The sequence below is a fragment of the Clupea harengus genome, chromosome 22, assembly GCF_900700415.2.
Source record: "Clupea harengus chromosome 22, Ch_v2.0.2, whole genome shotgun sequence".
In the NCBI taxonomy this organism is placed as follows: domain Eukaryota; kingdom Metazoa; phylum Chordata; class Actinopteri; order Clupeiformes; family Clupeidae; genus Clupea; species Clupea harengus.
The window spans coordinates 3,075,685-3,096,804 of record NC_045173.1 but is presented as its reverse complement, the minus strand read 5'-3'; the positions used below and the strand labels follow the sequence as shown (position 1 = coordinate 3,096,804).

At 43.8% G+C, this 21,120-nt stretch overlaps 4 protein-coding genes across 5 annotated transcripts; 2 read left to right on the top strand and 2 right to left on the bottom strand.

Annotated features, from left to right (window-relative positions):
* Positions 1-282: 282 nt before the first annotated feature.
* On the bottom strand, positions 283-4,875 carry toporsa (topoisomerase I binding, arginine/serine-rich a). Its single transcript, XM_012831847.3, has 2 exons — positions 4,323-4,875; positions 283-3,775 (listed from the first exon to the last, which is right to left on the bottom strand). Exon 2 carries the CDS (start codon positions 3,770-3,772, stop codon positions 836-838), a length of 2,937 nt encoding a protein of 978 aa, XP_012687301.1. The 5' UTR covers positions 3,773-3,775; positions 4,323-4,875; the 3' UTR covers positions 283-835.
* Positions 4,876-6,298: 1,423 nt separating this feature from the next.
* On the bottom strand, positions 6,299-8,121 carry ndufb6 (NADH:ubiquinone oxidoreductase subunit B). Its single transcript, XM_012831752.3, has 4 exons — positions 7,822-8,121; positions 7,401-7,493; positions 7,086-7,130; positions 6,299-6,467 (listed from the first exon to the last, which is right to left on the bottom strand). The coding sequence occupies exons 1-4, from the start codon at positions 7,999-8,001 to the stop codon at positions 6,396-6,398; spliced, it is 390 nt and encodes a 129-aa protein (XP_012687206.1). The 5' UTR covers positions 8,002-8,121; the 3' UTR covers positions 6,299-6,395.
* Positions 8,122-8,165: 44 nt separating this feature from the next.
* On the top strand, positions 8,166-11,006 carry LOC116218315 (transmembrane protein 215). Its single transcript, XM_031559333.2, has 2 exons — positions 8,166-8,234; positions 9,743-11,006. Exons 1-2 carry the CDS (start codon positions 8,198-8,200, stop codon positions 10,291-10,293), a joined length of 588 nt encoding a protein of 195 aa, XP_031415193.1. The 5' UTR covers positions 8,166-8,197; the 3' UTR covers positions 10,294-11,006.
* Positions 11,007-11,456: 450 nt separating this feature from the next.
* LOC105904050 (PRELI domain-containing protein 1, mitochondrial-like) lies at positions 11,457-21,120 on the top strand. Of its 2 annotated transcripts, none has more exons than XM_031560168.2 (6): positions 11,457-11,631; positions 12,497-12,666; positions 13,134-13,359; positions 15,624-15,737; positions 16,417-16,495; positions 17,120-19,861. In XM_031560168.2, the coding sequence occupies exons 2-6, from the start codon at positions 12,575-12,577 to the stop codon at positions 17,161-17,163; spliced, it is 555 nt and encodes a 184-aa protein (XP_031416028.1). In that variant the 5' UTR covers positions 11,457-11,631; positions 12,497-12,574; the 3' UTR covers positions 17,164-19,861. The 2 variants fall into 2 exon arrangements, with proteins under 2 accessions (XP_031416028.1, XP_012687334.2); XM_012831880.3 differs by lacking the exon at positions 17,120-19,861 and adding an exon at positions 20,879-21,120 and having other exon boundaries at positions 11,461-11,631.

Here is a 21,120-nt window from a genome sequence, read left to right as displayed (position 1 = left end):
TATCTTGACAATCCAAGTTTGCTTTTAAAGTCTTCATTAGGAAGAATTTTTATACCCATACTATACCCAACTTGCAGTGTAGATACGTGCCTTGTTCACTGGGGTCAAGAATGTAGATAAGCACTAATCATTTGCTCATCTAGGTGCAAGCTTATGTGATGAAGTAAAATTACATGTGAAATGCACACTTGCTTTCAGTGACCACTTTAAAAATTGTGCAATAGCTTAATTACCAGTACCCCTTCAGATGCCGCTGAAAAAAAGAAACATTTACACTAGGGGTGGACCCGGGCCTTTTATTGCGATTTACATTTGACAGAATGATTTAAAGAGACCTTCCGAGCTTCCAAAGCAGGAGTCAAATACTGTCATCACCGGACACAATAAAATCCAAGAATCCAAGAGCAGCAGGGAGTTTGGTCTCAAGAGGATTTATAAAAGCCAAGTTAACAGCATCAAATCCATTTTCCCTGAGAGTGGATCAAAGATATTCTTAAACTGCATGAAAGGCGTGTAAAAAATCTTTTTCATTTGAAATATACAAACATAAAGAGCTCAATACTTGACAATTTAAAAAAAAGAGAGGAGAAAGTCACAAACAGAGAAAGTCACAAACTGTTATCATTTAACATCCGCACACAATGTCTTTCCTCTCCAATGAACACAGTGGTGGCTATAGCACACAATACTTGGCAGAACAACATATCTTTCTGCTGGAAGGGTAGAGTGAAGTGCCATCTTGATGTTTGCTCTCTGCTTCTATTACTACTCAAAACATGTTGTGTCTGTGGTTACTTCTGAAGAGTCCTCTACCATAATGGCCGACATCTACACTTTAACAGTCATTGAGTGGCACATCACACACCCCACCAACCGGCTGTTGTTTATCTGATGGGTCAGCGACAAGACTTTGTTGATTAGTGACGTGGTTTGACCGTTCAACCAATGGCTCTAGCTGATGTGTCAAAGGACCTGGTTCACCTCTAGACGGGCGTTGTGGATCAGACAAGGGGTTTGACTGATCTATCAAGTGAAGTAATTTATCGGTCAAGCCATCTGGCCTATTGGCAGATAAATCTTCACTTGTCAACAGAGGTGGTGGATCAGTTTGGAGGTTTGGTGGATCTGTCAAGGTATTTAGATGATCAGTCAAGTACTCTGTTTGATTAGCCAATGAACCTGATTGATTTATCAGTGGATCTGGTTCACCTGTCAAAGGGTCTGGTGGATCAGGCGTGACACTGGCTCCAACATTTTGACTGACTGTGGGAAACTGCTGTTCCCACTGCTGCAGTATCACACAGGAGTCGAACAAGCAGCTATCCACAGGATTGTTGGAGGTGTCCACAGGAGGAGAAAGGTTTGGGATGGGGTCATCGCCATCACTGTTGCTGCCAATGGGGCAAATAAGGTCTTTAGTGTTAGTGGCATGATCGCTGTCACTGTCTATAGTGATCACAACAGGTGAATGCCTACTGGTTCCATCCTTGCTCCGATGTTTCTTGCTCTTCTTCTTATGCTTCTTCTTTTTCTTGTGATGCCTCCTGGATTGATCTCCAGCCTTGCCCTCATACACTATTTCTACACTTGGACTTCTCTTCACGGACCTCTCTCTTGACTTTTTTCGGTGCTTTTCTTTGCTTGATTTCTTCTCTTTTGCACCATCCTCTGGAGACTCCGGTTGCTTGGATGCTCCATTCTTGGGAGCTTGGGGTTCTACCAGGTGTCGTGTTTTGTATTTCCTCTTTCCCCCGGGCTTATCATGCTTTGACTTCCTATGGGAGGACCGCGAGTCGCTGCTGGAGCGGCTTCGGGAGCGTCTCCTTTCCCGCCGGCGTGACTCCTGACTGTGGCTCCGGCTGCGCAACTGAGGGTGGGAGTGGTGGTCCGGGCTGACGTGATAGCTGGTGTAGGACGACCTCTTCTCTGAGTAGTGCTTTCGGTTTCTGTCCTTCTCACAGCTGTAGTGGCTGTACGAGTGCCAGGTGTACGCATGTGGTGCTGCCTCTCGGCCACGACCTGAGTGATCACCCCCCTGTCGGTCAAGTCTCCTTTCTGGGTGGCTACCCTCTCTAAAGTGGTCTCTACTGTGGGACCGGGAGCGCCTTTTGCTGCTGTGAGATGACCGGTCACGACTCCTGGACCTAGACCAAGACCCTGACTGTGACCTTGTGTGATCTCGGGCTCGGTGTCGTCGGTCACCCCGATCCTCAGGTCTTTTAAGTCTGCTGATAACCAGACTTGGCAAAGTGCGCTGGTCTGATGATGGGGACCCCTCATGCGAACCAGGATCTCCCACTTTTTCTGGCGTGTTCCTGTCATTTTCTTTCCCATCAGTCTGACTTGGAGATTCCTTCTGTGTGGGCTTGTGCTTAGTCAATGAGGAGCTGACAGAGGCCGGGGAGCTGGGCTCAGTACCAAAGTGGATGTGCTGTGGCTGTTTGGGTGCCGACATGCTTTCATCCTGTACAGACTCCTCTGAGTCAGACGAAAGCTGGACCAGCTCTGGTGTCCGTTCAGCCATTGGCTTAACGTACCCCACAATAAGGCAGTCGTCCTCTCCAGAGGAGACACGGTCCCTCTCCAGTTTGGATGTGTCGGCTTTAACTGGGGGGTTTCCCTGTGTAGCCACGGTCCCATCGGCCTCCTCCACGCTGCTCTCAGAGTCTGAGTCCCTCACTGAAACCGCCACAGTCTGGGGCTCTGTGGAGTAGGAAGGCCCTGGCGTCTCATCATCCCATGGAGTCTGGCTTAGTGTGCTGCCAGATATGGAGTTAGGGTTGGAGTTCAAACCCACAGAGTCCTCCTCATCCTCTGAGATGGCAATTACAGAGGAGTTTGAGCTGCTGTTTTCCTCCGAAGAGGGAGCTGGACAGTCATAGACACTATGCTGATCATAAGCTTCCATGTTGTAAGGAGAGCGGGCAAAATTGATGAATTCGTGCACAAAATGTTCAGTACGTGCCTGAAGAAAAGGCCTAAGTTCTTGGACTATAGTGTCGTCCTCCATGTTGTACCTGGTTATCTGGGACATAATGATGTGTTGAACAATATTGACCAGGGAGCCGTGAGCGCCATACAGCACGGTCAGCTCTCGCTTCAGCCAAGGCAACAGGCGGTGAAGGCAAGCTGGGTTCCTCTGGAAGAACTCTGCTGTCGTGTCCCGGGTGCGACCGTTATCCCGCACAGTCCGAACACGCACCCCTCTCCGGTAGAGGGCACGCCTGAACTTGATCATTTCCTGTTCCTGCAGTGCTCGCATAGACCTCCCCTCGTTCTCAGCCCTTCGCCTGGCTGCCAGTCTCATCATCATGCGATGAAGGCTCCGGTCCTGTCGTGGGGAAGCAGGTGCTGCCAGATTCTCAAACATGACGCCATTATCAGGTGGCGGGGACGTCCTTCGCTGAGGTCGTCTCCGATCACCAGTCAGTGTAGTGCGATACCTGAACCTCTGAGCTCCCAGGTTACCAAATGAGCCATTCTCAGCAGGTCGAAGGTCATATTTCTTAAAGTCATTCTCTGCTTTTATGCTATGAAATATGGAGTTGAATGGCTGCTTGCATAGGGGACACTCAGCCTTGTTTTTGGACCACTCATGGATGCAACGGAAACAGAACTTGTGAGGGCATAGGTCAAGATAGGCCATGTTTTTGAACTTGTCCAGGCATATGGGACATTTGGAGTCTGGTGAAGCCTCAGCAGACATGGTCTGTGTGATACTGCTGGCAGCAGGCTTCTTTCGGACCCGCAATTTCATCTTTGTTGTTGCCATTATCTGCCAAAGAGATGTAGAAAGAATGGATAGGTCACTGAGGGAAACAAGTGATGAATAGGACACAGAGTGGTGGAGACTGGATTGAATTAACTAGTTTTATTTACAAACTGATCTTGTATTAAACCCTTAATACTTACATTTTAATATTTTTTTAAGAATTCACAGTCTCAACATGTAGGCTAAATCAAAACATTTAGGAAGAGGCAGTGTCATAATTAGCCAGTGTACACATCCTAGCCTCTCTCACTTACACGGTAGTCTGGGTCTTAAGACATCTAGATAAGTTACATACATTCTGTTCACTATATTACTGTAAATTCTTGTATCGTGCCGATATTATGATCAGTGTATGAATAATACAAGTGTCTCATCTTATCACTGTTAACCAATGAACACCGTGACGACGCACGAATAACAAGCAATTGGTGTCAGTGTAGGTTAGCAATATAACCAAAATAATCAGCACTGTAACGTTACCTGATGGATTCAAAATAATGGTTCTATTAACTCGTTCAACAAACAAAACAGATCAAATATGTGTACTTACGCAATCATATCCATGAAAACATTGACCGTTCTTCGAAGGAGATCCTTCTGGTGACCCCCTCGTCTAATGGAGGAGGATGTATGTTGACTTCGTTAGCTCAACATTAGTGATCAATTCCATGACAGTGAGCACTCCATGTTTAAGCCTGACCATATATACTACACAAAGGGTTGGGGGACCGCAAAATGCCTACGTGGTTAGATACACATTTCAGAGTAGAGCTAACTTAGCTTGTTACCCACCTAAGGAACCATGCAGCTTGGCTAGCTAGCAAGCCTTCGACTAAAGCTGCCAGTTGAGCAGCCAGTGCTACAAAGCTAACGTTATATGATACCGCGTTTAACGTAAAAGTTAATCCGCGGTACTGTGCCAACTACTATAGACACAAAACAAAAAAACATAGCACGTACTACCCTCAACTAATCGCAAAGTAACAAATTAGATTGCATAGAGCAATATTATTTCCAATTTAATCAGAGACCGATGAAATAGACAGAAGCGGAAGCTGGCCTTGTGTAAGAAATCATTCCGGTGCGACAAGAAATTATTTCATAATAAAGGTCGTATTCCTGACAGGGCGAATTTCGGCGAAAGTCCCAAATAGCGTCGGAGAACTCATAACTGTTTGGTAATAAACAAACTGGAATTAATTATATATTATATTCATTTATAGTCTACGACATTTTTTTTATTATGAAGCTTCTGACAGAAAAAAGTCATAGATATATTCCAATGGATTTAAAACTGTGGCATTGGTAAACCATACATATTAAACTTAAAGCAGCATTATGAAGTTTTAGTCTAACCTTGCAAGTACCACCAACAGCCCAGTTGCCACCGATAAAAGCATGCCAATATTCTAACTGGCGTCTTTTGGTGATTTGTTAGCGATGTTGTGATGTGAATGCTTTTTGTGGGGTTTTCTATCCCGGACCACAGAACTACATGCCTTGGACTACTAGTGGGAACGCCAGGCGTATTTCTCTCCTCCACATGACCATATATCATCGACACGAATTTGAAGATACCAAAAGTAGTTTCCTATAAAAAAAACGACCTCAAAAGTAGCACATTCTTGCAGTGTTGCTGCTTTAAGCAGATGGTATGGGAGCCCTAAGAGAAAACTGTGAAAACAATCTGGTGAACTTCTTAAAAGGAATTTAAATTAGCTGCAAAGCAGTTAGCAGAAGCCAACAAAGATGCCAACATAAATGAAAAGGAGTTGGTAGGTTACTTCTCATGATAGATATGGTGCATGTAAGGGTGTCAAATGTGTCTCCACATTTCTCTCTGAGGTCATGTGTACTCACAAAGAGTGATGCCTGATACCGCTGACTAAGTGTCCCATTCTAAACTAAATGATAATCACAGATATGTTGAACACGTTATGGCTTCATATATGCCTACATAATACATGTTTTCAAATATATTTGTTACCTTACAAAGGAACAGGACAAGTATTGAGATACATTCACTGTTAGTACCAATGACAGACCAGGGCAGTCTGTGCTCCTAAAAGCTGATATCTGATTGCTGACTTAGATTACTGCATTTGAACAAACAAATAAGTTTAAAGACTTTAACACCATTTAAAAAGTTTTTGATGTGAAGGTGAGGAAAGATATAGGGCTAGATGTCCTAGGTCAATATGAGAGCTTCTTCAGAATAGTACTTACAAGGAAATATTTCTAAAGAGTTAAAGAGAAAAGATTCTCAAAAGCAGCTTTCTGTTTCTGGAGGAGCTTCAGTGTTAGAAAGGAGGGCTCTTCTTTCTTTTTAAAAAGCCATGATGCTCACAGAAAATGATGGGTACCATGTAGCGCAACACACTATTTAATACAAAAAATAGGTGTAAACCCTTCAGGAATAATGGACAGTGGATCAAGAGATCTATTCTGCTGGCTCATGCAATAGAGAGAACTGGCAAGGAATGGAACATTTTGCATAATGGAAATAACTGAAACTACCATGCGCTGGAAGATTCACTAGAATATCTTTACTGATATATATATATATATACATTAAATTTGCACAATGAAGACAAATCAAGGTTTTGATCACAACAGCTGTTTTTCAGTGATGTCCATGGTCCTCAGCTTCAGGAAGAGAAGGAACAACTTCTCCAGTCTCCAAGATAGTGTCACCCTAAAATGGGGCAAAATAAAAAACACCAAACAAACAGATTAAATGTGAGGTTATGATCACTATGGAATTAGTCCCTGTGTATACACACACACAGAATGTTAACCATGTGTAACACCTCTGCATTAAGCCACCCTCACAGACATAGTTATACATCAAAAGAGGCAATTCAAATGAATTGTGGGGAAGATGTCCAGCACAGTGGAGGGCAATAACTGTATACCTGACCAACTGAGGGACTTAGAAATGACTTGAAATATAAACTCAATAATAGTCAGAGGTATACTATGCAAGGCCCACTCATTTCAATGGGGGAAAAGGGGTGGAAAAACAAGGGGGCACTGCAACCATATTTTACAAGGGCACTACACGGGATCAGGACGGACGTGTCAGAGTTGGAGCGGTGTTAATATCTCAAAAGCCCTAGGAGCTGAAGTGGCGCCAAGAAACAGGTGGAATAAATATCATAAAGCCATAACTAAGGACACAATCACAGGTTTCTATGGCTCATTCATTTAACTCTGTATGGTTATGTCAAAATTAAGAAATCAATGCTTGCTATCTTGACACTATCTAATTATTGTAATGCTAACTTTTTAACATCACAAACAGAGTACTTACTGGAAACAGTCTGGGCTTTAAAGCAACAATACCATATGGCAGTGTCTGAAAAGACATGAAACAAAACAACATTAAGCATAAAATGCATTTTCTGACACCATACGTTTCTAAAGATGCAGCCAAATGAAACGTATGTTAGATGGATGAATATCCAGATCTCAACTACGAGCTAACGGTACAATTTATATTTTCATCAAAGTGCACTTGGTGTACAACAAGCTGCACAATCACAGATTGATTATGCGATTATATATTAGCTAAATCCATTACGATGCAATGAGATCAAAACAAATAGCCCATCCTTAAATTACTTACAGCAACGTGGTACTTGACATAGTAGTGCACAATCCAAGCAGGGATCAGCACTCGTGTGACGGCAAAAACACCAGCGTTATACGCTTTGAAAGTCTGACAAAAAATGAACATGAATCATGACATTAAGGTTAGTTAACCAAGACAATGAATATCTTTGGTAAATCATCTAACAGGCGTTATGTGTTATGACAGTTTTGCCATATAAATGATACGTCTAAGTTAACCATCAATATAAAACCTGAAGTTGACGCTGACGTGAGCTAGCTCACTTGCCTCTAATGTTACTTTAGCTAGCTAGCTAGCTACGTTATTTACCAGTTAGCTTCCCTTTACATAAAATACGACGGTCCTGTTGTTTACAAGCAACATTGAACAGTTTTAGTTTCACTTATACCTGTCGTGTTAGACATATTATACTTACATAAAGTCTCCACAAGTTCTTAGGCTCCAAAAAACCTGTCCAGAATTTCTGGATGGCGCCGGGTGGTTTGGGTTGAACGACAGGTTCCCTAGGACTAAGCTCCTGGTCCTTCAGCCATTGCCTTCTTAGTTTGGTCAGTTGCTCAACGCGGAGTTTCTCGTCCGCCGTGTAGCCAACCATGATCAGTCAGTAAATAACCAAAATTTAAAATCAAACCAGTCAACCTTACCACAATGACATCTAAGGACATAAACTGAAGGAGCGACCTCGTACAGAGGGAAGAGTGTACTGTTGAAGTAAACAAATTCATTACAACTTCGTGAGTTTGCTAGAGTGACGCCTATTGGATTGGAAGGCAATAGCCTCAGCGAAATGGATGGCTTTGTGTTGTGTAAAGATGCCGACGACGGCAGGTAATACCAAGCTAGAGAACATGTCAATTACCAGATTAACTGTTTTTTGTTGTTGTTGTTGACAAAGTACAAAATGTCTTGCTGTCATAGTGAAGATATAGGGAGGGAACTATTTATACTTTACTTGCGCAGTTCTAAACAAGTTAGGCTATTTTTTCTCCATGTCTATTAGGAGCACAAATAACATACAACGACATTTTTTATAGAACATCTTAAAATTAAATATTAACATGGTCAGATCAATATCCAATCTTGTTTCCTTTTCCCACAGAAGAGGTGACAATCACGATTTAATAATGTGCCAACATTCATCTGTTTGTAGAAACAAACTGATTCAACTCATGCAAATTAACACACAGTGACACTTATGTCTGATTTACAGCAAGGGGCTGTTTCTGAAACTATGTGGGTATCCAGTATCATAGGAGATTACTTTGCGTTCATGGATGCGTGTGTGCAAGAATAATCTAAGGAGAACTGAGCACCATTTCTGCCAGTAGCAGTTTTGAGGATATGGTCTCTCTGCCACACAAGGTCAGCCAGAGGTTCATTGTAAATAATACCTGAAAGAATATAGCTGGTACCACTGGCCAATCCTGCAATTCAAGGGTCCATATTTAATTCTTCAAAGGCTTTAATTAGGATCTTAAGGGGATCACCATTGCCTTGGCCATGGTCGGTCCAAAGAGATGCTCCTCTCTATATTTGTCGGCAGTTTGCGGCACGAGGTGTCTTCTGTCCGGCTGCATGGACGGAAGTGTTTTAGATCTGTTACATTATGCCAAAGACTTAAAGACTCCACACCCAGTCTGATGGATTGGGTGTCCAATGTCAGTTTCAGTAAAGCATGAATGAACTATTTGAGGCAGAGTACAACTTACACAGGCAGAAATGTATTGAAATTGATTTTTAAGAGCCAATAAACTATTTGTTGTTACTGGAGCATTTATACATTTGAGTTAGATATTTGGGCATGTCCTTTTGAGTTTAAAATTTTAAGTTTGTATTGAAAGTATACATCTGATGTATATTTGCGATGCACATTTTTTGGCAAGTGAAAGTCAGTGCATACACTTAGTCGGTGACAGCATGCACACTCCCAGGAAAGCCTCTGCATGCCTTCTCATGTTTCTGTGTGTGGATATTCCAGGATGTGGATCTGTCACTATAAAAGCAACCGTCGCCTTTAGACATAAACTGGGATTACCACAACCATTCCTGCGGTAGCAAACGATTAATGGAGACTAAAGCACATCTTAGATTCAAATGTAGGCTATTGCAGATACCAGTTCTTAGGTGAACTATTATTACTCACGTTCTTACTTCTGGTTCTTCTGTTTTGTTCTGTGGAGAATTTATTGGGGCTTTTGATAAATATCAGATGCAGAAATTTCTTTAGAAGGGGGTCTATAAGTATATCCCCCCGATGACGGAGGGCATAAACCCACGCACAGGTATAGTGATAGCCTTGTGTAGCATCTTTCTTTTCTTCGGCTTCATGTTTACAGTGTCAGGCTTGAAGGGTGAAAGTCTCGGCAATGTTCCTCTCATTGCCATCGGACCTGCCATCTGCGTCCCTGGTGTGGCAGCCATCTTCCTGGCCAACAAAACCAACGGCTGTACGGAATGTCCTGCACAGTGGCGCCGTAAAAAGAGGAAGAAGAAGCCTCAAATGAGGCAAAACCAGTCCACAATCCCTAAAGAACCAACACTGGAAAGAAAATGTGGAGAGTTTCAGGCTGGTGAAGACTCATCATCTTCCACAACTACAGGGGAGTCCATCTGGCTAACATGTAAAGCTGAGAAGGACGAGGTGCTCCTCTACCTAAGACCATACCACTCTTCTAGTGCCTTGGTTGCCACTGCGTGTGTCTCTTCTTACTGCATGTTTGAGAAGGTGCATTCCCCAATGGAGAATATGGTCCACACTGGTACGCCACATCTGCCCTTCAGTACTACTGAGCCTTGCTACAAAAAGGACAGAGATCCTACAATCCTGCCTTATTGGTCTTTCACACAACCCAGAGACTGCAGATGGGACTATGAGACTGTGGTCTGATTAACTTGCTCTAGGAATAAGTACAGAACCAAACCGTTTTCTTTTTTGTTTTGTTTTGTTGTCTTATCTGGGTCTTGTTGCCAGTGTAGTGGAATAGAGGTCATCTAAGTTTGTATTGCGTGTTGCGTCACAGTTTATTTCAAGTCTAGGTTCGGAAATTCAGTAAAGATGGAACCAATAGTAATGGGGCAGACTGCTGGCCAGTATAAAAACCCTGCATGTTTTGGGCCCTGTTGAATCTAATCATTGAGCCATTATAAAATGTTCATAGGCTACTAAACTTGTAGAAAACTTGACCGATGAACATTTTAGTGTGTGGATTTACTTTGTGCACTCTGCCTGTCATGAGAATGAATGAATTATGAAATACATTTCTTTATGCTTATACCGTTCTCTTCCAAATGTGTTCCAGGCCGTTTATGTCCCTTTCTTGCAAATGAGTTTGTTTACATTGCACAGACATCCGCTTACAGAACACTGACACATGACACTGACAGTTGGTTACATATATACTGGGGATGAGTTTGTAGTTAGCCGAGATCAGTGGTTCCCAAAGTATGGGGCGGCCCCCCCACCCCAGGGTGTGGCGTGGAGTGTACAGCAAGGGGGGGTGTTGGTTGAACCTAAACAACTAACTACAGGAAAAAAATGAAGTGTGTCTAGTTATGAATGCAATGGACATGCGCCTAACATCAACATTGTATGGACTGATGGCCTAGAGAGAAGTTAACACATTTTTTTAAATCTTCAAATAAAATAATAAAAGAAGTTCAAATGATAACATATTAAAGTTTAACTGATTGATGGTTGACTGATTGTAATGAAACTGAAAATGTTAAACAGTTCAAAATTGGCAACAATGCCAATTGTCAAAGGGGAGACCTGCCATTAAAAGTTTGGGAACCACTGTATAGTCAGATTCCTGCAGGGAATTGACCTTCTAAACGTTGAGATATTGGAAAACAGACCTGTAGCCTGCTTTCGAACTGCATGATGATTATCGAATAGAAGTTATAACATACACCACCGAGTTTTCACAGACACCAGTGAAATTCCACAAGGTGGTAGACGAGGTTCAGTATAGAAATGCTATGGTCTGCATTTAGTGAATTTTAGTCCATCAGTCCACCGACATAGTCTTTGCAGCCAATGAGCACTTAGCGTCGAACTCCTCCCCACCGTAAACCATTGAACAATCTCTCCAATGAGGTAGGCCACCGATAAACCAGTATCGTTTAGCCAGCTACAGCAGATGTAGCTAACTACCCAACGACAAATGACGAATACTAGATAACAATTAAATATCGGGGAAACATGGGTTATGACCACATGAATTTGGTAAGTTGTAACATTATTATGTAACGTTACTGTGTATTGTTATGTAATGCATGATGATAAACCAGTGAACACCATATAGCTATAAGCTAACTTCAGGCTTCAAGGTTTCTTATTAGCTAATCTAAACTAGCTCGTTATGAGCGGCATGAATAGTTAGCAGAAGTTGTAATAGCTATTAGCATTCATTCAATATTTTGTAAATGTTTGAAGGATATAATGTCGTACTGTAAATACCGACGAACACTAGAATATGACATTTCCAATGAGCTTCTGTTGTCAGAAGTTACCATTCAAACAACGGCAGACATGTAACGTCAAAATGACTAGTTCATGAAGCTAGCTACAAATGTCAAGGTGAAAAGTATGTGATTGACTAACGTAAAGTCACCAGAGGGATGAGGTAGACAGTTATGTAATTGGCAAACTATGAAACTTCGTTTTGGGAAGTTCTTATAGCCAATTGCGCCAGGGTGTACCTAAACGTTTTAGCTAGATATAATGTTTAATTGGAAGTTTTGTGATGGAGTTTGCTCATTGTCAATCGTTCAAGCCTAGCTAGCTAGCTCGACATCACAAGGATTTAGTTGTTCCATTGGATCAGGGGGAGATTGACAGCAGAATCAGTACACCAGTACTCCTGTTTTTAAAAGTCCGCATTGGACCTATAACGATGTCTCTCTTTTTTTGGAGTTTAGACAGGTTTGTCATTAAATGTTTAGCAAACTGTATCCTAATGTAAACAATTAGTCAATTGAAGCATATTGCCCCTTTCATTCTTTGTCTTCGAACAAACTAAATTAATAAAGCTAAATTCTGTTGTGGTAACATAGTAACTGAGGCCTTCAAACGGTGTTCTCTCCCACAGGCGTTATGGTACAAGCTCACCTACGAATAGGACAAGTGGACCACAGACATTCAAAACAACCCCTTGACTGTTGGGATAATGGTGAAATATTTTTTTTATGAGACAGACATCAAAAGTACATGGGACCATGTTACCTCTGCATTTTGGCAGAGGTATCCCAATCCATTCAGGTAAGTTACCACAGTACAGTGTAGTTCTGTTGTTCTCAGGAACTTGTTCATTACACACCACTGGGCTGTATGCATAATAAATACAGAGATTGGATGACCGTGTGACGTGAAATCGAAAAAACCTTCATGTATGAATGTGAGGAGAGATCAAGTTTGATCTACTGTTTAAAACACTATATAGTCTATCTAGACTTTACTTTAATTGAATTATGTTTTCTTAGGGTGATGGAATGATTGGTCTTATGTGCTAATTGTTTTCAAAATATTGTTAATTTCATTGAATTGAATTGTCCTTCTGCTAGTAAGCTTAGTTATTGCGTAACTCATTGTAAATACTCGCACATTCATCGAAACATATGTTATGCTCATCCATTGGCAATTGCAAAGAGCAAAAGCATATCTTAACAATCAAAGTCAATGAGGTGCATATTTGTGAGTGTACATCTGTGCATATGTTTGCCCCTCAGCACTCATGTCCTCACGGAGGACGTTGTGTTCCGGGAGGTGACGGCGGATCATCAGCTCCACACTCGCCGTCTCTTCACCAAGACCAATCGGCTCCCGCGGTGGGCAGAGAGCATCTTCCCCACCAACCTATCACGCTGTGTTTACATCCTGGAGGACTCTGTCGTTGACCCAGTCAGCAAGAGCTTCACCACGTACACTTGTAACCTCAACCACACAACACTGATGGTAGGCAGCCAGCATTTTAAGGAGTGAGTGAGTGAGTGAGTGAGTGAGTGAGTGAGTGAGTGAGTGAGTGAGTGAGTGAGTGAGCACGAGCGAGGGAGGGAGGTTTGGGGTGTTGTGGCAGAAATTACTTAGGCAGTGTTGCTGGATTTTCTTTTGTGTCAGGGACTTGATGTTCACATTCTGTTATACAGTTTACGTTGCAGTAACCTTCAGAAAACAAATCCATAAAATGCATAGATACATAGATATTGCACTTTCATCAGCAGATTTGTTATATGTGTAACCTGCCTTGTGTGGACAAGCACAGACCCGCACCTGATTCGAACCCGCAACCTCGGGCATGGGAGCGATGAGGCTAAAACCCATGGGTGCTAGCGTTTGTGTCGCACGTATACACTTATACACCTCACCGACATACATATATAAATCACATATACATACACATAGGGAGAACATATTCACACAGAGTGTTTCCAGATACAGGAAAGGGTCTGACCCTATTGTACAGAGTGCAATGATTTTCACAGTGTTGAGGAAAGTGATCTTGTGCTGCTGGTGTGGATAGTGCAAAACAAATATAATGTTCTTGTGCTTGTGAGGATGGGTAGTGCAAGATAGTGATCTTGTGCTTGTGTGTGTGTTTGGAAAGTGCAACGAGCAAAGTGATAGTGCAGAATATGTAAGTGCTAAAGTCTGTGCATGGGGCTGAGATGAGATGAGATGAGCAGGGGAGGGCAGACTGAGGTAGACTCATGCAGAGAAGTCCATCTCCCTCCCCCTCCCCTTTACTTGTTAGCTGTACCCTGCATGCAAACAACAACAGACATTTTTAGATAGGCCAGTTCTTAGTTGGCTTTACACTGCAGTAAAGGCCTGTACAAGCCTACATAAAGAAAGAATTATGACTTGCAAAAGCACTATAAGCACTATTAGGTTTTAGCAGTGAAACAAAGTGATTTCAAAAGCCTGACTAGGTTGTTTACACACACACTGGTTTTAATGCACACTCTCATCTAAATTTGAACCACCAGTTTACAATTTCTCATACACTCACATAAACAGACCCTGCAAACAACTTTTGCACAACAGTTTCTGGAGTACTTCTTAGTTCTTAAGATAGTTCATTTCTGCTTTCTCAATTTCATACCGACCCCATGTACGTCAAAAGCAGAACTAAGTGTTCTAACAAAGTACTCGTGCAACCTATGACTGACTGAACTTTTGTTTTTTCAGCCTTTTTAAATTGGATTTCGTTTTTTTTGTTTGTCTTTTTTCCTTGGGGTCAATGTGTTTGTGGGTTGGTGGCTGTTGTGGAGTGGCTGTCCCTCGGTGACCCACATCACGAGTCAGAGGGCACCTTCCCCCAGCAGGCCTTTCCTCATCCACTCTCACACACCAGCTCTGTTTACCAGCAGGCCTGTTTGTGCTGGTTAGCAACAGCATCCAGGCACAAACCACAAAGACTTCTCTGTTTTAGGAAAACTTCTTGATTTGGGAGATTTTGGAAACCACAAAGTTTTCCATTGTATATAAATTGGAAGGTTTCTATGTTGTTTTTTTTTCCTCTCTAGACAGCTGCAGAATTATGCTACTCAGCATGCAAAAATGTTGGCCAACTTAAGGATTTAGACTATCGGGGCCAAGTAGGAAAATGGTTTCTGGTGCTGATGCTCTAATTTATTTGTTTATTTATTAATGTATATATTTACTTTTGTTTTTGTTGGTTATTTAACGCGTATTGCATTCTGATACCAAACCACACCAGATGCTATGGTCATAAGTCATGAATCACCAATTTCACATTCATGAAATCTCCACTGACAAGTCCTGTCAGCTGCCCTGCAAATCAGTCATGCATGGTGGAGCTGAATCTTTTTTCAAACCAGAAGTGCAAGAGTGGTGTGGTTACAGAGGATTTGCTGTCTAGAAGCAGCATGTGTGCCCCTGTTCTACCCGAGCAGTGAAGAGTGCACACTGCATCCAGACAGCCATCATTAGTGGCTTGGCTATGACTCATCAGTCAGAGAAGCTCTTCTGGTTCTGTCGGACCTCTCTCATTCAGACTGTCAGATATGGCGGTGGACAGGAAAAGTGGGCCTTCCCTCAGGTCACTGTTCGACAAGTTCGGTCACTGGATTAGGAATGCCTCTACCACAGGCGATATATTATGCTTCTGTGGCATGTCTCAGTTTCTCTCCAAGTTGCATTCACGTTTTGAAGTCCTGCTTCTAAAGCTTTGGTTCTAAAGCCCCACTTGTGTGCAGACGGTGCGGGAGCGCTGCGTGTTCCAGCAGTCTGAGGAATGGCCGCACTGCACCGAGATCAAGCGGGAGGCGTGGATCTCCTCTGGCATCTATGGCTTCTCCAGACCCATTCAGGTACCACACCACGCACACCACGCACAACACACCCACGGCCGCGGCAGTTCAGTGTGATTGCGTGTACCGCCCGCCTGCTTGTGAGTGCTCAGTCTGTGCTCCAGTGAGTGCTCACTGCTGTTTGGCCAGGTATGACATGGCCCTGGATATATCCTCCTGTTAAACCTATTAGCATTCCATCATCAAAGATTTTGACACTTGCCTGGATAATGTCATCACTGTGGCCAAATATCTCCTCCCTTTTGGATGTTGCAGGCACTTTTCTTCCTATAATTTTTATATCTTTTTTTTTAAATTTTTTTTTCAAATATTGACCAGATCTATGGAGGAGAATAGAGTAGTTTATGGGTCAGGTTTGAGCTCAGCCAGAGCCAGGTGGAAGAGAGCTTGTTTCTGGATGCCAAGAGTGGGAGATGTACATCTTTAGCAGGAGAGGGGAAGAAACACAGACTCCGGATTAGTGCTGTGTGGCTGCCTTGAATGCCCTGGAGCGATGGAGGGAGGAGGGAAAGTCAGAGCGAAAAAAGGGGGAAATAAGAGCTGTCTGTATTAAGGCTGATTTTGTGTGTGTGTGTGTGTGTTTGTGTTTGTGTGTGTTTGTTTGTCTTTGAAACATATTGTCCACGCTGTTATTTGTCATACCTCTTTTCCTGTGCATCCAAATGTTGTCATTTCACAGGAGTTTGGGCTGGCCCGCTTCAAGAGCAACCAGGTGAAGGCCATGAAGGGGTTGGAACATGTGTTGGCCAACCAGCATGGTATGTCCACCACACTCACACTGGCATCGGTCCTCATTACTTTTGAACCATAGGAACGTGTAGGCAAACTTGTGGGATGGTTTAGGTGCTGGGTATGCATCATATCTTCACTCATCTCGCACTCATTGAAATCCACTGGTAACAATAATAGCCATTAGTGTTGAATTGGCTCATCCCCCAGTGACCAGTCAGTTGGTAACTCTGAGCTGTAGTCCAGGTCTCTATGATTGTGTAGTGCTGTAAAGTGCTTGAACAAGAACCAGACAGCGAAATAAAAATATCTCTGAGGTTTTTAAGCCAATGTGCCTATTTCCCTTTTTTGTAGCTGAATTGATATGCCCTACACACATCTGCTCTAAAGAAAGATTCAGAACAGAGACGGCTGCTCTCCTTTAAAAAGATGCTGCATTGTCACGGAGACCATGAATCTCTGCCTGATGACTCTTTGCCTGTGTGCCACATAGACAGTGATAAAATGGTAGTCTGTAGTGTCCGTCATGTGACAGGCCTTGAAGATTTGTGGACTCTAAGCATTAGCATGGCTCTTAGGAGTGGTCTAGAGATGTGTTGCTTATCACTGTCTGTGTGTAATTTGGTCTCTTGCATACATATGGTAAAGTATAGGACTCAACTTTAGGCTCACAGTGGTGGTAAGTACTCATGTATGACACTATTCTGGTCATAATGCATGCCAGAGCCTTTTGTAGCTTGGTAGAATGTTCTAGAACTCTTCCAGTAGCTGCAGTTGTAGAATTGTCCCAGACCTTATTGTGGGTGCACTGTGGGTACACAATAGCTGCTATTTTTGAGTTGCTGTAGATAGAACCCCTCGATTAGTTTGTTCCACTGCCTAGTTCCCATCCAGAACATGTTTTGTGATGAACTGTAATGCCACTCCTCATAGCTGTACCATGTTCTTGGAAACACTGTGTTCGTGCCTCAGTGGAAATAAGCAGGAAGCACATTTAGCAGAACAGATGGACTAAACTCATCTAAGTGAACTGACACCGCCTCCATTGCATGCATGGCTTGAGCCGTCACATTGACCTCTCCATTGTCACCCTCCTGTGTTTCTGGAGGCCGTGTTGGTCAACGCTTGACACTTCTTCACCGGGACAATGACTTCATTTCTGTGTATTATTGCTTAGATGGCTGCAAGTAATCCTATCCGTCTAAACAGTGGCAGTTCTAGCTTGAGTGGTGACCCTGGGTGACCCCAGTTCCCAGGAACAAATTCTAGTATATAAACATAATACAAATAAAGAAAATAATTATTATTATTACCCTTTTGCTAACAAATAACACACAAACAAATCACACTTCACACAAATAAGCCAATAGAATAGCAGATAGATAAGAACCTGATTATTACAGTACAGATTATTATCACTTCCACTGATCTGTCACTTTGAGCATCAGTACATTCCCCAACACTCGTCAACCAAGAGTCGAGACTGAACCAATTAGTCTTGGTGGTGTGCAGACTGGTTTTGTATTATTCTTAACGATTTTGCACAAAACTTCTGATGCGTGCATGATTCTGATGCGAGCATTCTTCGCTCCCAAACTAGAATCAGGGCTTTGACAAGGTCAATCCACACGGTGACATGATATCATTGACGTGACTGTGCAAATGAGCGATTGAAAACCAGTCGCATAGAGGTCACCATTCCAAAGAAGCCCATACCTAGATCCGCCACTGAGTATATAAATATCAATATATTATGATGTCTCATGATGTATCACAGATATATAGCACACATATTCTGATTATTATGTCTCATAATGTATCACAGATATATATCACATATATTCTGATATATGATTCAGTCCTCTATGATGCAGTGGCATGCCATGAACACACTATAGCGTGTAAGCCTCAGCATGCTGATCATGTGACTGCCATGCTGATCATGTGACTGCCGTGCTGATCATGTGACTCCCATGCGGATCATGTGACTCCCATGCTGATCATGTGACTCCCATGCTTCCCAGCTAATGGTGTTGTTGCCCACATCATGCAACATGAGCATGGGGCTGAGGCTGAGGCTGAGGCTGAGGCGGCTCCCTCTGGGAATAACCGCTGTCTGCACCAAGTGTCTGCTCTGCTGAACTGCTGGGATGATGCAAACCAGAGAAATCCTCCCCAAGTACTGGGATTCTCTCTTCATGTCCCAAAAAACACTATTTGTATGCATTTATGCATTTCAGTCCATCTTCAAAGGAGTTTTTTCTTTTTTTTTTCTTTTCCTTTTGCAAAGGCTTAATCTGTTCTCATGGGCCTTTGAGGTCCGGAGATGATGTGCTTCCCCAGATCATCGCACCAGTCTGTGCATGTCCGTGGCAACCAGCTCATCCTTAATGCTGTTTTTGTCATCCAGTGGAAGAGGGTGTGGTTTCTCTCTCTCTCTCTCTCTCGTATGCCCTGCAGCTCCTCAGACGCACGGGAGGTGAGGTGGGGAGGGAAACCCCTCTGAGTGGGGGCGCTGCTTAGAGGAGAGAGGAGAGAGGAGAGAGGGGCCCTTTCACTCGCGCCTCGCGCCTCCTGCTCCTGCTCTGAGGCTCCGCTAACACAACATCGCCTGAGGATCCCGCGGCTCCAGCTGCTCTGGTCAGTGTTGGAGAGGAGGGTCGAGGTTGAGAGAGTTTGGGGCGGGGGGTGGGGGAAAGACCAGGCATTAGATACTCATTGAGTAATTCTACTCGCACGACAGGCGTTGGCTGTTTTAAGTTCCAGAGCTTTGTTTTTGGAGTGATGTGCGCCGCCAGTGGTGTGACATGTTTCTGAAGTTGAGCCTGAACAGACCCCCCTCACAGTCCCCTTCCCAGCACTCTGCTCTCCTGCACTGTCCCTCTGGCAGAGAGATCAACTGGGGACACTTAATGGAGCCTCCCCGCCCCTCCACCCCTCTTGCACTGGCCCTCCGCCCTCCGCCCCCTGTACTCTGTACTCTGTACTCTGTACTGTTGGTGACCTGCATCCCTCTCTTCTTGTCTCCTTGCCCAGAACTCTGTGTCCCGAGCTCCTTAAGTGTCTGTGCTGGTTGCTGAGTGCAGGGCTTGGAGTGGAGCACGTTGACCCCACAGCCTCGGCCAGCACCAAAACCCCCCCCTCTCTACCATAAATAGACCCCAGCCCACACCGAATGCCTCTGCCCTCCAGTACGGCACTTGGGCCTCTGTGTGGAGTCCACTGCCCTGCCTGTGTTGCCTGTGTCAGACCCTCCCTTTACCCCCCGTTTGTTCTGTTGAAGTGTGGACGCGTGAAGTGCAACACCACACTGATTTGACTAATTCATTAGTCATGTGATTTAGTGTTTTACGTTTCCCTGGTTGTGTGATTCAGTTGTTCATCAGTTCTGTTCCGTTGTGATGTTGCTGCTGCCCCTTCCTGATGCCCCACTGCTCATCTGTCAGATGGTGGATGAGTTTTGCATGTTGTGCAACGCATCCAAGCGCTCACCTCCCCCCCCCCCCCCCCAGTTACGCTGCAGAGGTTCATGAAATGAATATTCATGGCGTTCCTCATGGAGTGGTCTCTCCAGAAGCCTGGCCTGCCCAGACAGCGCCGTCTCTGGCTGCCTATGTATGATGACAGGCCAGCATGCCAGCCGCCCCCCCCTGTAATCAAAGCCAAACCAGACGCCTGGAGTTACCCCTGCATGTGCACCCAAAGGTCAAATGCAATGCTGTCGCCTCATGGAATTCATCTTACTCATTTACTAAGGTAGTCAGGCCGTCTGACCAGGCCTTTTAAAGGTGCCGTAGGGTTCTTTTTGTCATCCAGCCTCCAGACTTGCAATGCTAGTAGTTTCTCAAGGCAGGATGAAAATGTGATTTCTCAGTATTCTTGTGACAATCAATGGAACAATTTGTATGAAATTTCAGAATGGAGTGAATGATTGATTTCATTCTGGTATTAAAATGGCTGATGCAAATACAGAAATACTGAGGAGAAACTCTTGTTCTGCTTTTAGAATTGAATTGTTGTAACTCCAGAGACACTGTTTTGATGGCAAAAGCAACATGTTATCTATTTTAGGATAAGTTTCCTGACGGATGTAGAAAGATGACAGAAAATGTAGACTTTTAAAGTGCAAGTGGGGCAGGATTGTGGTTAATAATGTACTGAATGATTCTCCCCATCTTCATATGCTGCCTTGTTTTGTCCCCCTCCCAAACCCCCTCTCCCACCCCTCTCTCTCTCTCCCTTTCTCTCTCTGTCTCCCTCTCCCTCTCTCTCTCTCCCTCCCTTTGCCTCTCTCTCTCTATTCCTCTCTCTCTCCCCCTCTCCCTTTGCCTCTCTCTCTCTCTTCCTCTCTCTCTCCCCCTCTCCCTTTGCCTCTCTCTCTCTCTTCCTCTCTCTCTCCCCCTCTCGGACAGGAGCGCCACCCCACTGGCTCCTCAGGGACTCTGTGAAGGCAAAGGGTGCTGCTCTGGCTGCCACAGAGAAAGCCAAGAGCCTGGCATCTGCAGCCACTCCACAGGAACCCAGCCAGTATGTGTGACTGGGACACGCCGCTCACAGGGACCTGACCTGTAGTGTACAGACACACGTGGATGCACTTTTACACACACACACTCACACACACACACACACACACACACACACACACACACACAGA